Source organism: Oryctolagus cuniculus, chromosome 6 (genome assembly GCF_051225735.1).
Source record: "Oryctolagus cuniculus isolate XC-2025 breed Fujian yellow rabbit chromosome 6, ASM5122573v1, whole genome shotgun sequence".
NCBI lineage: Eukaryota > Metazoa > Chordata > Mammalia > Lagomorpha > Leporidae > Oryctolagus > Oryctolagus cuniculus.
In genome coordinates, this window is record NC_142872.1 from 2,300,890 (window position 1) to 2,313,520 (window position 12,631).

The following is a 12,631-nucleotide window of genomic DNA, read 5'->3' on the forward strand; positions in this document are numbered from 1 at the left end:
GTGCAAGTAGGACCGCGGAGGTGGTGTTTCCTGTGACTCTGGTGCAGCACGTCATGGCCCCTGCCCAATAGGGTGGTGAGGTATCAATGGAAATAGACCCTGAGCCCAGCTCCAGAACCCATGCCTTGAGGCTGCAAGTCCAGGATTCACAGAATCCTGAAAAGAACCACGCTTCCATTGTCCGGCATCGTGTGTGGTTTCAGCCTAGGAAACACAGGGGCTGTAGTGACAGCCATCAGGCGTCCGGCTCCAGTCTGCACAGCAGACATCAAGATGTGAACCTGTGTCTCCCTTTGAACAGGAAGCCTGAGAACAGGGAAACTTTCAGTCCTTTGTGCTCAGGGCTTGCTGTGGAGCCCACACCTGCTGGGAGCCTTGCTGGACTCTTTCTTCCCTTGAATCTAAACCTGAGTTTAAAAAGCAATGAAGAAAGCAGCCAGAGGAGGCTCTGCTCTGCTTATTTCCAGGGCTTCTATGTGCAAGAATAATCTTAACTGATCTGCTTTCACTTTATAAGAGAGAACTCTCACACAAACGTAGTTTTGAGGCAAGTACTTGGTTCAATTCAATGCGTAGCTCCCATATGGCCTGGAGAGCTGAACCAATGACTTTACCTGCTCATCACACCTCTGTCCCCAGGGAGGATGCATTTTCAGTTTTAAATGGTAGAGGAAGCAAGGACTCTGTCACCCAAGCAGGCACCCTTGCCCGGTGGTATCTGCCCCGTCCAGTCCTTTCTTGTGCACTCTTTATTGACGGCATTGTCCGTCACTCATCTGTAATATCAATTCCACATTAGCTCTGGCAAACCCTCACTCAGCGTTTCCGTCAAAGTTAGCAAAGCCACAGGAGGGTCCAGTTGATCTTCAGGCTCTGAAAGTAAATGATCGCCACAAGCTGTTACTTCGCTATTCTTTGCAACTGGGAAATAAAGAACCCGAGCAGCACCCAGGTCAATGTATGACGATGTCCAGCTTCCTGACAATGCCCCTGGGAGGCAGCAGGTGAGGGTCTAAGTGCCTGGGTCCCTTCCACCCACATGGAAGACCGGCCTGGAGTCCACCGAGTCTTATTGGACTATGGGGCCTTGACCATAAAGAAAGGATTTGGGAAGGGATGAGTCTCAGAGGCCAGCCATAGGGTCATTGGGCAGGAGCCCCTGGGGCCTTAGAGGGAGATCAGGAATTCAGATGTAGGTGAGGGTGGGGTAATGGAGGACCTAGGATCTAGACCTTCAGCAAGTTTCCGTGTCACGCATGGTAGCTTCTACTGTGAATGAATACATGGAGAGGTTGGGCAGTGTGGGCAATCCTGGTTCACTCAGTGCCCGTGGCCTGAGACCATGTGGGAGGGCTGTGCGTGGCCAGGAGGCTCAGGAGGACGCTCTCTCTGTTTATCTTGACAGCCTTGGTGCTGCGGGTCAGACACAGAGCCCAGAGGCAGGTCAGAGCAGAGGTCACCAAATGATCCATGGAGAATGCATGCTGTGAAATCCATGCATGAAGGCCATGTTTTTGCAGCAAAATGAACCTGTCTCTCAACTCCATTTCCCATGAACCCTTTGAAGCCCCTGGGTTCCCTGACTTGCTGAGGCACTTGCTAGAGGTGGTTGGACTGGGCCAAGGGTTCTGACAATGAACTAGATCCCAGTCGGCTGCAGAGCTACAGGGAAGTTCACCCCAAGAAAAGACAGCCAAGGCTCTGTTCCCTGGCTCCTCACCCCTCTGTGCTTCCCGCTGGTTTCTCTTCTTCCTTTCAGGCAGACAGGGGGTTGGCATTCATGGAGAGATGGAACCACACTTCCAGTGACTTCACTTTGTTGGGGCTGTTTCCCCAAAACCCAACCGGTGCCCTGCTCCTGTCACTCATCATCTTGGTGTTCCTTCTCGCAATGGCGGGCAACTCAACCATGATCCACCTAATCCACAGGGACACCCGGCTGCACACGCCCATGTACATCCTGCTCAGCCAGCTCTCGCTCATGGACCTGATGCACATCTCCAGCACTGTGCCCAAGATGGCCTTCAACTTCATCTCTGGACAGAAAGCCATCTCCTTCCTGGGCTGTGGGGTGCAGAGTTTCTTCTTCCTTACCATGGCATGCTCAGAAGGCTTGCTCCTGGCCTCCATGGCCTACGACCGGTGCGTGGCCATCTGCCACCCCCTGCACTACCCAGTGCGCATGAGCAGGCGCCTGTGCATTAAGATGATCCTAGGATCCTGGGCCCTGGGCTCTCTCAACTCCTTGGCACACACAGCCTACGCCCTGCACATTCCTTACTGCAGGTCCAGGGCCATTGACCACTTCTTCTGCGACGTCCCAGCCATGCTGCCTTTGGCCTGCATGGACACCTGGGTGTACGAGTACATGGTCTTTGTGAGCACCAGTCTCTTTCTCCTCCTGCCTTTCCTGGGCATCACTGCTTCCTATGGTAGGGTTCTCTTGGCTGTCTTCCAAATGCGCTCACAACAGGGGAGAACCAAAGCCTTCACCACGTGTTCCACTCATCTAACTGTGGTGACCTGTTACTACGCGCCCTTTGTCTACACCTATCTGCGTCCCAGGAACCTGTGCTCCCCAGCAGAGGACAAGGCCCTGGCTGTCTTCTACACCATCCTCACTCCCATGCTCAACCCCATCATCTATAGCCTCAGGAACAAGGAGGTCCTGGGGGCCATGACCACAGTGTTCGGGATTTTCCCTTCCCAGAAGCAGTAGTCCTGGCTGCCTACTCCCATCCCCTGTGCCCCTCTCCATGGTGTTTGAACAGACCAGACTGTTGCTTCCCAGCCCAAATATTGCATGAGCCACGTATGCAGTTTATAGCTTCTAGTGTGTTAATGTGACATAATCAACTTTAGAAACAGCTTGTGTTCCTCAAGTTCTGAATGCTACACAATTGGCATCATGTGAACTGACCCAGTGTTATTGGACGGAATGGGGATATCTCTCAGGATTTATCTGAGCTGAAACACTGTCTTTGGATTTTGTGGAGGACCTGTCAGCGGCTCACCTGATCCCACACCCTGTCCACGGTTGGAATGGAGACAGCTGTTCAGGGGCTCCCTGATCTGACCCACGGTCGTTGTGTTTAATGCAGGAGCAAGTTCATGGAAGCGACTGCTCACTAGCATAAATCCACACATAATTGTTGATTTTCCCTCCCTTGGCTTTTCAGTGGAAGCATGAAATATACCAAGTGGAAATGAAACAGACCTGAAAGACAGTGTGTTCTGGGACAGGTACCGGGACACTCTGTTTGCATTCCTCATGTTTTAGAGTGGTGTACAACTGGCATCTGAATTTAACCAATACTTTTAATTAAATTAAAGTGATTCGTACCTACTCTATATTACTGTTGAATGATAATTTGTCAAAAATGTCAGGAGAAATACAATCTGCAGTAACACAGAGGTCACAGGTTTGGAGCTCTACCAAGGACAGCTCTCGATCTGCACAGGGAGTAAAGCCTCCAGCAGGACACAGAGATAAATCGGGGGGCCCCTGCAGGACAATCCAAGTGACTACATGGAGTGGAAGAATGGGCTTGGGAATTAGCTTTAGAGGGAGCTGGACCTGCCACTGGTGGCTCATAGAACTGATTGGAGGGAACAGACCATATACAGGCCTTCTCTCATGGCAAAACCAGGTGCCCTCCAGAAAGCATACTGGTGTCCGGGTCTTTGTGGGGATCGCAGGTCCACAGAATTTGAGACATTACCTCTTGTGTTAGCATTAAGCTGGATCACAAGTGTTATCAGTTTTTTAACTGCTGTGCTAAGTGTTTGCCCTCATCGTTTTAAATTATGAATTTTTAATCATGGTTTTAAAAGGTTTTATGTGTTCTAAGATTTAAAATATTTTTCCTGTCTTTTTCAAAATCTTTCAATCACATGACATTTGTACCATGGGCATGAATCAGTTTCATTTAATTAAAATTATTTGTGACTTTAGCGTAACACCAAGCAAACACCAACATAGAACCTCGAGAAGAAGCAATTTCACCTGACCCCATCTTTGAAGTCAATTCAAGAAGGACAGAGAGTTCCAGTGATACCATTGCTAAGGGTCTGCAGCCATTCTCACCTTTTGGCTTTGTCCCTCTCTGTCCAGCCACTGGGATGTAAAACCAGCTATAAAGGACAGACAGACAGTCTCAGCAGGATGCTCGTCCCCCGCTCCTAGGTTTACCAGTACTCTGATAAACTTGCTTTCTCTGTTTCAGCACCTCGCCCTTGAGTTATGGCTTTTTACACAATGTACACATGTACCTGCACTCAGCAACAAAATCATCCAAACTGACGCGGCACACCTTGTTGTCTGAGGCCACGATGCAATTAGAGAATGAGGGGCAGTCCCCGTAGTGTGGGACATGTGCACGTGCAGTGAGAAGGGACCCGGATGAGACTGATGGCTCTGCTGTTGCCAGACTGGAATTCTTCACTCCATGTCTGAGCGTGCACGGGAGCAGTTTAAGGGCAGCATCAGCACACGGCTGCAGTCCAGCTGTGGTGCCTGCACCTGGGCTCCCCAACTGCACACACATGCGCATACACACATCCACATCGGAACAAACAGTTCTGGACACCATGGGTCCCAAGGGAATGGCTGTGGTGAGATCAGTGGTGGTGGCAGCAGCAGGTGTAGCAGAGTGGGTGGGAGAGGCACTGGCTGGGATGCAAGAGGGCTCGTGTGGGCAGCAAACTGACCCCTGGCGGGAGGATGACTCTTCTGCCCAGAGCCCATCCCTGTAGTGTTGCTTTAACATTAACTCCCTGATCTGAATGCTAAGGCAGGGCACACCAGGGAGCTTAGATATTCGACTTTCTTCATCAAAAATTAAAATAATAAAAATTAAAAATAACTATTTCATTTATTTTGTAAATTAGAAGAAAATGAAAGTGTGCACATGACCACTGTAGTAAAGCATGGCAGGCTCTCAGAGTTCATTGCAAGTCCATGGCTTTAAAATCCACTGCATTGCAAAGAAATAGCTACAACTTCTGAAATAGAAATAAATTTTTAAAATATTTACAAATTAACAAAAGAAAACTAGGGTGGATTGTTACCTTAGTGGTTAAGACCCATTTAAGAGGCTTGCATTCCACTCAGAGTGCCTGGGTTTGGGTCCCAGCTGTGCTCTGGATTCCAGCTTCCTGCTAATGCAAAGCCTAGGGGGCAGCAGGTGGTTGCTCAAGGAGTTGGGCCCCTGCCACCTGCATGGGAAGCCAGGACCGGGTTCTCAGCCCTTGGCTTCAGCCCAGCCCATCATGGATGCTGTGGGCATGCGGGGGGCAGGAGATGGGAACTCCCTCAGAGCCCGTATCCTTTTCAAAAGAAACAATTAAAACTGAAGGTTTCTTAATGGAAAATAATGCTTTTCATATTAAGATCCAGGTGAACTAATTGTTAATGACAAAGAAAATTTTGTAAACTAATTTACCTTGCAATGGAAGATACAGTGATGGAATGCATAAAGGCATTTGAAGCGTGCAACTACTATTTTTTTGTCTGATTTCTCCAAGTCACTCCCAAAGTGAAAAAAATCATTGAAATGGTAGTGATTAAGTTTATATTCAAATGAATTCAAGTTTGCATGCATGAAATTGATTTATATAAAGTTAGATATCTTAAGAAAAGCTTCATTTTTGAGAATTACCAGCTATAGATGTACTAAAATATTTATTTTGAAATAATTTATCAGGAATTTATCACAATGTTTTTGAAGGGGTTGTTGACTAGAGCAGACCAGACTTCGAAGCACTAGGATCCATGACCCCACACAAAGCAAAGCCACATCCTCTCCCAGCCATGAGAGCATAAGAACTCCAGAATCTTGGCAAACTCTACTGAATTGCGAAAAGGAAAAGTTGCCTACACTGAAGGTAGGAGGAACTGGTCCAGGAAAGCTAAATGACTACAAGGAAAGAAACAATGAATTTAATGATTTCAATTAGATTTAGTCATTCAGAAAACAGCCATCAGTCTGTTTTAGATTTACTAAAAATCAAAATGGAAAATTATCAGAAAAGAAATGGAAGGCAGAAATGATGCTGAATACCCCTTCTGTTAGGCAATTTCTATTATCATTTCTGCAGGGCAAGAAATAACCTTCATTGACAACTTAGGAGTATCAGTGGTAAATAAATACATTTGATATCAACAGACAAAAACTCCATGAAGATGAAGGCTAAGTCTGGAGGCAGACACGCATGTATAGGGCTGTTTTGTCCAGGTGAGTGGTATTTTTTTTCTCCATGTGGTTGTTAGTCCTTCCACTCTAGGTGGGAAATAACAGCTTCCATAAACACACACTTCTGAAAGACTCTGCACTCAGTCCTGGGAACCTCGGACGAGAACCTGGTCTACACGTTCACAGGGCAGATTCTCTGAGTCGCCCTTCTCAAGGCCCCTGTCACTTCCTTGTTCCTGAGGCTGTAGATGATGGGGTTGAGCATGGGGGTGAGGATGGTGTAGAAGACAGCCAGGGCCTTGTCCTCTGCCGGGGAACGAAAGGACTTTGGGCGTAGATAGGTGTAAGCAAAAGGTGCATAGTAGAACGTGACCACGGTGAGGTGGGTGCTGCAGGTCGAGTAGGCCTTCTTCCGCCCTGCCCCTGCGTGCATGCGGGAGACGGCAAGGAGGACCCGGCCGTAGGAGCACACGATGCCGAGGAAAGGCAGCACCAGGAAGAGGGCGGTGCTCACGAACACCGTGTACTCGTAGGCCCAGGTGTCCACGCAGGCCAGGGTCAGCATGGCTGGGACGTCGCAGAAGAAGTGGTCGATGGCCCGGGACCGGCAGTAGGGGATGTGCAGTGCATAGGCAGTGTGAGCACAGGAGTTGAGGGAGCCCATCATCCAGGACGCTGTCACCATCAGTGCACACACTCTCCTGTTCATGCGGACGGCGTAGTGGAGAGGGCAGCAGATGGCCACGTAGCGATCGTAGGCCATGCATGTCAGGAGCAGGGCTTCTGCACCGCCTAAAGTCAAGAAGAAGAAACTCTGAAGGCCACACCCAGTGCAGGAGATAGCCGTGTTCCCAGACAGGAAGTCTGCAGCCATCTTGGGGACGATGGTGGAGCTGTAACTGAGGTCGGTGAGGGCGAGCTGACTGAGGAGGAGATACATGGGGGAGTGGAGATGAGCATCCAGCAGGATAAGCAGGGCCATGCACAGGTTGCCCAGCAGGGCCACGAGGAAAGCGAGAGCAGCCAGGAGGAAGAGGAGCAGCCCAGCCCCTGAGCGGGGGAACAAGCCCAGGAGGATGAAATCAGCGCACGTGTGATTGTGGTGTTCCATGAAGCGTTCGTTCAGGTTTCCCTGGAAGCAGAGTCCACAGTTACACGTGAAGCACTAATCCATTTATAATTCACTGTTTTAGCTGACTTCCTCATTCATGAAATAGTTCAGCTTTTCTATAAAGAACAGAATAGTTTGAAAAAGGCATCCCATTTTCTACCTCATAAATAAACTTTGAGGAAGCAAACGTGCATGACCACAAGACTTTATGGTATTCTGTGAATTTAGAGAATAATATATTTCCAAATGACTTTATTATGATATGGGTATTTTATTTCCCTGCAGATTGAAATGTCATCAATATCACATCTTATACTAGAAGCATATGCATAGAAATTGATGTAAATGAATAAATTATGGACTCGTATCTGAATATATTTTTATAACCCCTAAGAGTGAGCTTTCTTCCATGTTTTTATGCCAAGGCTTACCTCAAGTCTGCAGCCACCTATCACTCACATTGAAAAATAAAATCCCTTTCTTGGGTGTTCCTGGCACAACAGGGCAGGGTCAACCTCTCTTAAAATCAGGGGGCATTATTTCACTCATAATTTTAAAAATATATGGTGAATTCTGATTGCCAATTTCTAGATATGTAAAGTTGTTCTCTTCTGTGCCCTCACTGCAGAGCAAAAAGCTACAAAACTCCAGGGAAGAAGCAGGAGTCGCAGCCTCCACAACCACTGCCAAGGATTTGGGCTCTCATACCTTAGCTTCCAACCTCTTCACAGGAACCATAGAAATCCTCATCTGCTAGGACCCAACCCGCCTCAGAACCCAGCTCCATTTAATCAGGGAGTGTCTTTACAGGTTAGCTCCTGAACCTCTTCCTGTTGTACAAACTCAGCCATTCCTACCCAGACTCCAGCTCGGATCTGCTTCTGAACATCACCGCAGCCACACAGGTTATATACGCATTTCCTTGCACAGATCGTTGTGGTTTGGAATGATTTTAGTGCAGATGGCAATCCACCAAAGATACAGGCACCTGTCTTCCCATGCCCTGCACTGACACGGAGGCGCCCACTCCTGGGGACATCATCCATGACCCCGGCCCATCTGAAGGTGACTGTGACTTGCCCAGGGGTCTGTCTCAGGTCTGGACATGGTGCACAGCATCTGCCTCCCAAACTTTATTCTTTCTTTCAGTATTTTGCATGCATTTAAGGCCAAATAAATTCTTTCACATTTTGAAATACCATTAGAGTTCATGAATATTTTAGCACATATCCTCACTCATTTTCATTATTATGTGTAAATGGACGATGTTTTAAGAATGTAGTATAATTTGGCTGGTGCCGTGGCTCAATAGGCTAATCCTCCACCTAGTGGCGCCGGCACACCGGGTTCTAGTCCCGGTCGGGGCACCAGATTCTTCCCCAGTTGCCCCTCTTCCAGGCCAGCTCTCTGCTGTGGCCCGGGAAGGCAGTGGAGGATGGCCCAAGTGCTAGGGCCCTGCACCCCATGGGAGACCAGGAGAAGCACCTGGCTCCTGGCTCCTGCCATCGGATCAGCGCGGTGCGCCGGCCGCAGCGCACCAGCCGTGGCGGCCATTGGAGGGTGAACCAATGGCAAAAAGAAGACCTTTCTCTCTGTCTCTCTCTCTCACTATCCACTCTGCCTGTTTTTTAAAAAAATGAATGTAGTATAATTTGGTGCAGACATTGATCTTATTCACTGTAAAACTAGTCAAAAATTGTCTAGATAATGTCTGTCATTTGCTGTGTTTTCAGTTTTGTTGTTATATCACCCTGGGCATTAAGGAACCAAATTTTGTGTAGTAATCTTTGCTTTAGGTTTAAAATGAGTGTCCTGTTTTTTAAAGGGTTTATAAGTATTTGAGTAGCCCATTTTCTTTTTCAATTTTGATGGAAAAAGTATCTATCTATCCACTTATCTTTTATGTTCATCTCAGTCAAATATAATTTTCTTTCCAAGTTCTCTTGTTAAGTTAATTGCTTAATCTACTACTTAATAAATTGTAAATAACAATACTTAATTAATTCTAATAAAACTTCTCTTAACCTCTTTCAAAAAATCCCAACTTTTACGTAATAAATAAAAATGCATTTAGCCTATGCTTCTTTGTACCTCTGCACTTTCAGACTCACAGGATTGGATAGCTGAAGTCATCCTGCTGTCATACGAACAGTCATTTTTCTCGCTGAATTTCTCTGGATATTTTTTTCAGCCCCATGTGTGTCCTCACCTCTCACCCCTGTACTTGACATCTTAGGTTTCCCCACGAAGACTCGCAGCAGCCACTGCTGCAGCACTCTTCAGGTGGAGATGAGTGTGTGTGTGTGTGTGTGTGTGTGTGTTCCCTCAGGAATGTCCACTGAGAATAAGTCAGTAATAACACAAGACCAAGGTCACGGATTGAGTTCTTCTAATTTCCTTAAATGTTTCCTAGGCATATTAACTGTGAACTCAATGGAGAATTTGATATATTTATTCTGTGTCTTCCAATATATCTCAAAACTGTATGGAGTCATATATTGTAACATTTTAATTCAGTAATTACATGCAGGAATGTGTCTACATATATTAATTTATTTGTCAGCTGTGATTTTATTGGTTAGCCAGTTTAGTACATTAAAGTGAATGTGATAAATTTAATACAAATATATTCCCAGAAATTCTTACAATATTGAGTTGGGGAATAATTAAAGAATTAGGTACTATTCTCATTATGTCAAAAATCACTAGTAAACGATTAAAGTATTTTTTAAGTTTCAAAATAGGTAATAAAAGGATAGCATTAATCACTTTGGGAGATACTAGTTAGAAACTATCAAACATTATACATTTTTTATTACAGATAATGCCCTGAATGGTCTTATATTTTTCCCATGGTTTCCAGTAATTGAATTACTGGTGTGTTTTTCTTGGAGAAGTGCCTATTGGTACAGTTTAACCTTTCTATTCCCTAGCTTTTTTGCTGTGGTAAAACACACATCACATAAGTTTGCACAGTAATTGTGTGTGCTGTTCTATTCCATGACATTAGATGCATACCTCTGTGTGCCGGTCAGCACCATCCCCCTCGCCCTGAACCAGGGCCTCCTGCTGCCCCCGCCCCAGTCCTGCTCCCTGTTCCTCAGTCCGAGCTGTGGGAACCACCTCTTCTGAGCGCTCCTCCACACAAAACAGGACTCATTCACTTGGGAACGTGCTCTCCAGTCTGGCCTGTGTGGCAGCACGCGGCCACAGAATGCTCCACAGCACTGACTCGTCACATGCTCGCCAGTTGTCCTCTGGCACTTGGATCCTGTCCACACTTGGGCTACCCGTGGGTCACAGTGCTATGAACTGTGTTTACAGTATGTTTGAGCACTGGCTTTCAAGTCTCATTTACACCCAGAAGTAGAATTTCTGGGCATAGACTAGTTCTGTTTTAACACTTTGAGGACACACCATGCTGTTTTTCACAGTGGCTATCATTTAAAATCCCCATCAACAATGCACAAGGACCCCGATTTCTCCAAGTCCTGTCACCTGTGCCAGCACTCATTGTCTCCTCTTTTTTTTTTTTTTTTTTTTTTTTGATAATAGGTTTCCTAAAGGGATGAGGGTTTATCTCATTGTGGCTTTCATTTGCATTTCCCTAATTGCTCATAAATTGACCATCTTATCATGAACTTGTCCACTGTGTATATTTTTAAAAAGATTTTATTTATTTGAGAGGCAGAGTTACAGACAGTGAGAGACAGAGAGACAGATAAAAAGGTCTTCCATCTGTGGTTCACTCCACAAAGGCTGTGGTGGCCGGAGCTGTGCTGATCCAAAGCCAGGAGTTAGAAGATTCTTCTGGGTCTCCCGTGAGAGTTCAGGGGCCCAAGGACTTGGGCCATCTTCCACTGCTTTCCCAGACCATAGCAGAGAGCTGGTCGGAAGAGGAGCAGCCATGACTAGAACCAGTGCCCATATGGGATGATGGCAATGCAGGCGGAGGATTAACCTGCTGCAGCACAGCGCCAGCCCCACTGTGTATATTCTTTGGAAAAATCTGTAATTAAATCCTCTGCCCATTTAAATCTTTTTGACCATTGTTGGTACTAAGGTAGAGTTACTTATATAGTTTGGATATTTGTATGTTGTCCATATTAATTACAAATATTTTCTCCAATTGCATGTGTCATCTTTTCAATCTGTTGAAAGCGTTCTTTGGCCGGCGCCGCGGCTCACTAGGCTAATCCTCCGCCTAGCGGCGCCGGCACACCGGGTTCTAGTCCCGGTTGGGGCGCCGGATTCTGTCCCGGTTGCCCCTCTTCCAGGCCAGCCCTCTGCTGTGGCCCAGGAGTGCAGTGGAGGATGGCCCAGGTGCTTGGGCCCTGCACCCTATGGGAGACCAGGAAAAGCACCTGGCTCCTGGCTCCTGCCATCGGATCAGCGCGGTGCGCCGGCCGCAGCGCGCCGGCCGCGGCGGCCATTGGAGGGTGAACCAACGGCAAAGGAAGACCTTTCTCTCTGTCTCTCTCTCTCACTGTCCACTCTGCCTGTCAAAAAATAAAAAAAAAAAAATAAAAAAATAAAAAAAAAAAGAAAGCGTTCTTTGAGGTACAAACATTTTTAATTTTTATGGATTACAAGTTAACTATTTGTCTTTCATGACCTGTGACTTTGATATAATCCAAGAAATCATTGCTAAAGTCAGTGCAATGAGTATTTTTGACTGTTGCTTTGCAGTTAGTTTTGAAATCAGGGAGGATAAACTGTCCTACTTTAATCATTGTAAACTTGCTTTAATGCTTTGATTGAGATTTAAAATTAATTTCAAGATATCATTTTCTATTTCTGTAAAAAGTAGCATTGGGATTTTTATACAGATTGTATCGAATTTGTAAATGATTTTGAGTAGTGTTGTCATTTGAACAACAGTGAGTGTTCCAATCCATGAACTTAGGATGCCTTTCCATTAATTTATGCATGTAGTGGGCCCCATGCTCCTATTTAGATAACTTTGCCCAGGTGGCTCTGAGACCACAAAGAGTCCCCATCCTGAGATCTGCACGCTCCAGCCATGCGTGTCCTTGCTGGGTCTCAGGGAGAAGGAAGAAGAGGAGGGCAGAGGAGTTCTCACAGGCCGAGTGTGCACCCCGTGCCGACCCACCACACCTCCAGATGGCCTTCAGACACCTGGCAGGGGCAAGCTTGCTACTTCATTTTCATTCTGTGAGTCAAAGTGGAGTGTTTTGAGATTAGATGATTCAATTACTGAGAAACAGTAAACTAATTCATAGTGGTCCCTTTCAGAAAGCAAAGTGTGAATGAAATAAAAGTGAACAGAATCCAAAGACCTGGAAAATCCCAACACAGGCACCAA

At 46.4% G+C, this 12,631-nt stretch overlaps 2 protein-coding genes across 2 annotated transcripts; one reads left to right on the top strand and one right to left on the bottom strand.

The window, feature by feature from the left end:
- The first annotated feature begins 1,780 nt into the window (after positions 1-1,780).
- Positions 1,781-2,719, top strand: LOC127486269 (olfactory receptor 2L13-like). Its single transcript, XM_051830049.3, has one exon. It carries the CDS (start codon positions 1,781-1,783, stop codon positions 2,717-2,719), a length of 939 nt encoding a protein of 312 aa, XP_051686009.3.
- Positions 2,720-6,366: 3,647 nt separating this feature from the next.
- LOC127486270 (olfactory receptor 2L8-like) lies at positions 6,367-7,305 on the bottom strand. The gene has a single exon (XM_051830050.3). The coding sequence runs from the start codon at positions 7,303-7,305 to the stop codon at positions 6,367-6,369; it is 939 nt and encodes a 312-aa protein (XP_051686010.3).
- Between the last annotated feature and the right edge of the window lie 5,326 nt (positions 7,306-12,631).

Coding starts and splice junctions, on each gene's coding strand:
- LOC127486270 (XM_051830050.3), bottom strand. CDS start 7,305: ATGGAACACCACAATCACACGTGCGCTGATTTCATCCTCCTGGGCTTG.
- LOC127486269 (XM_051830049.3), top strand. CDS start 1,781: ATGGAGAGATGGAACCACACTTCCAGTGACTTCACTTTGTTGGGGCTG.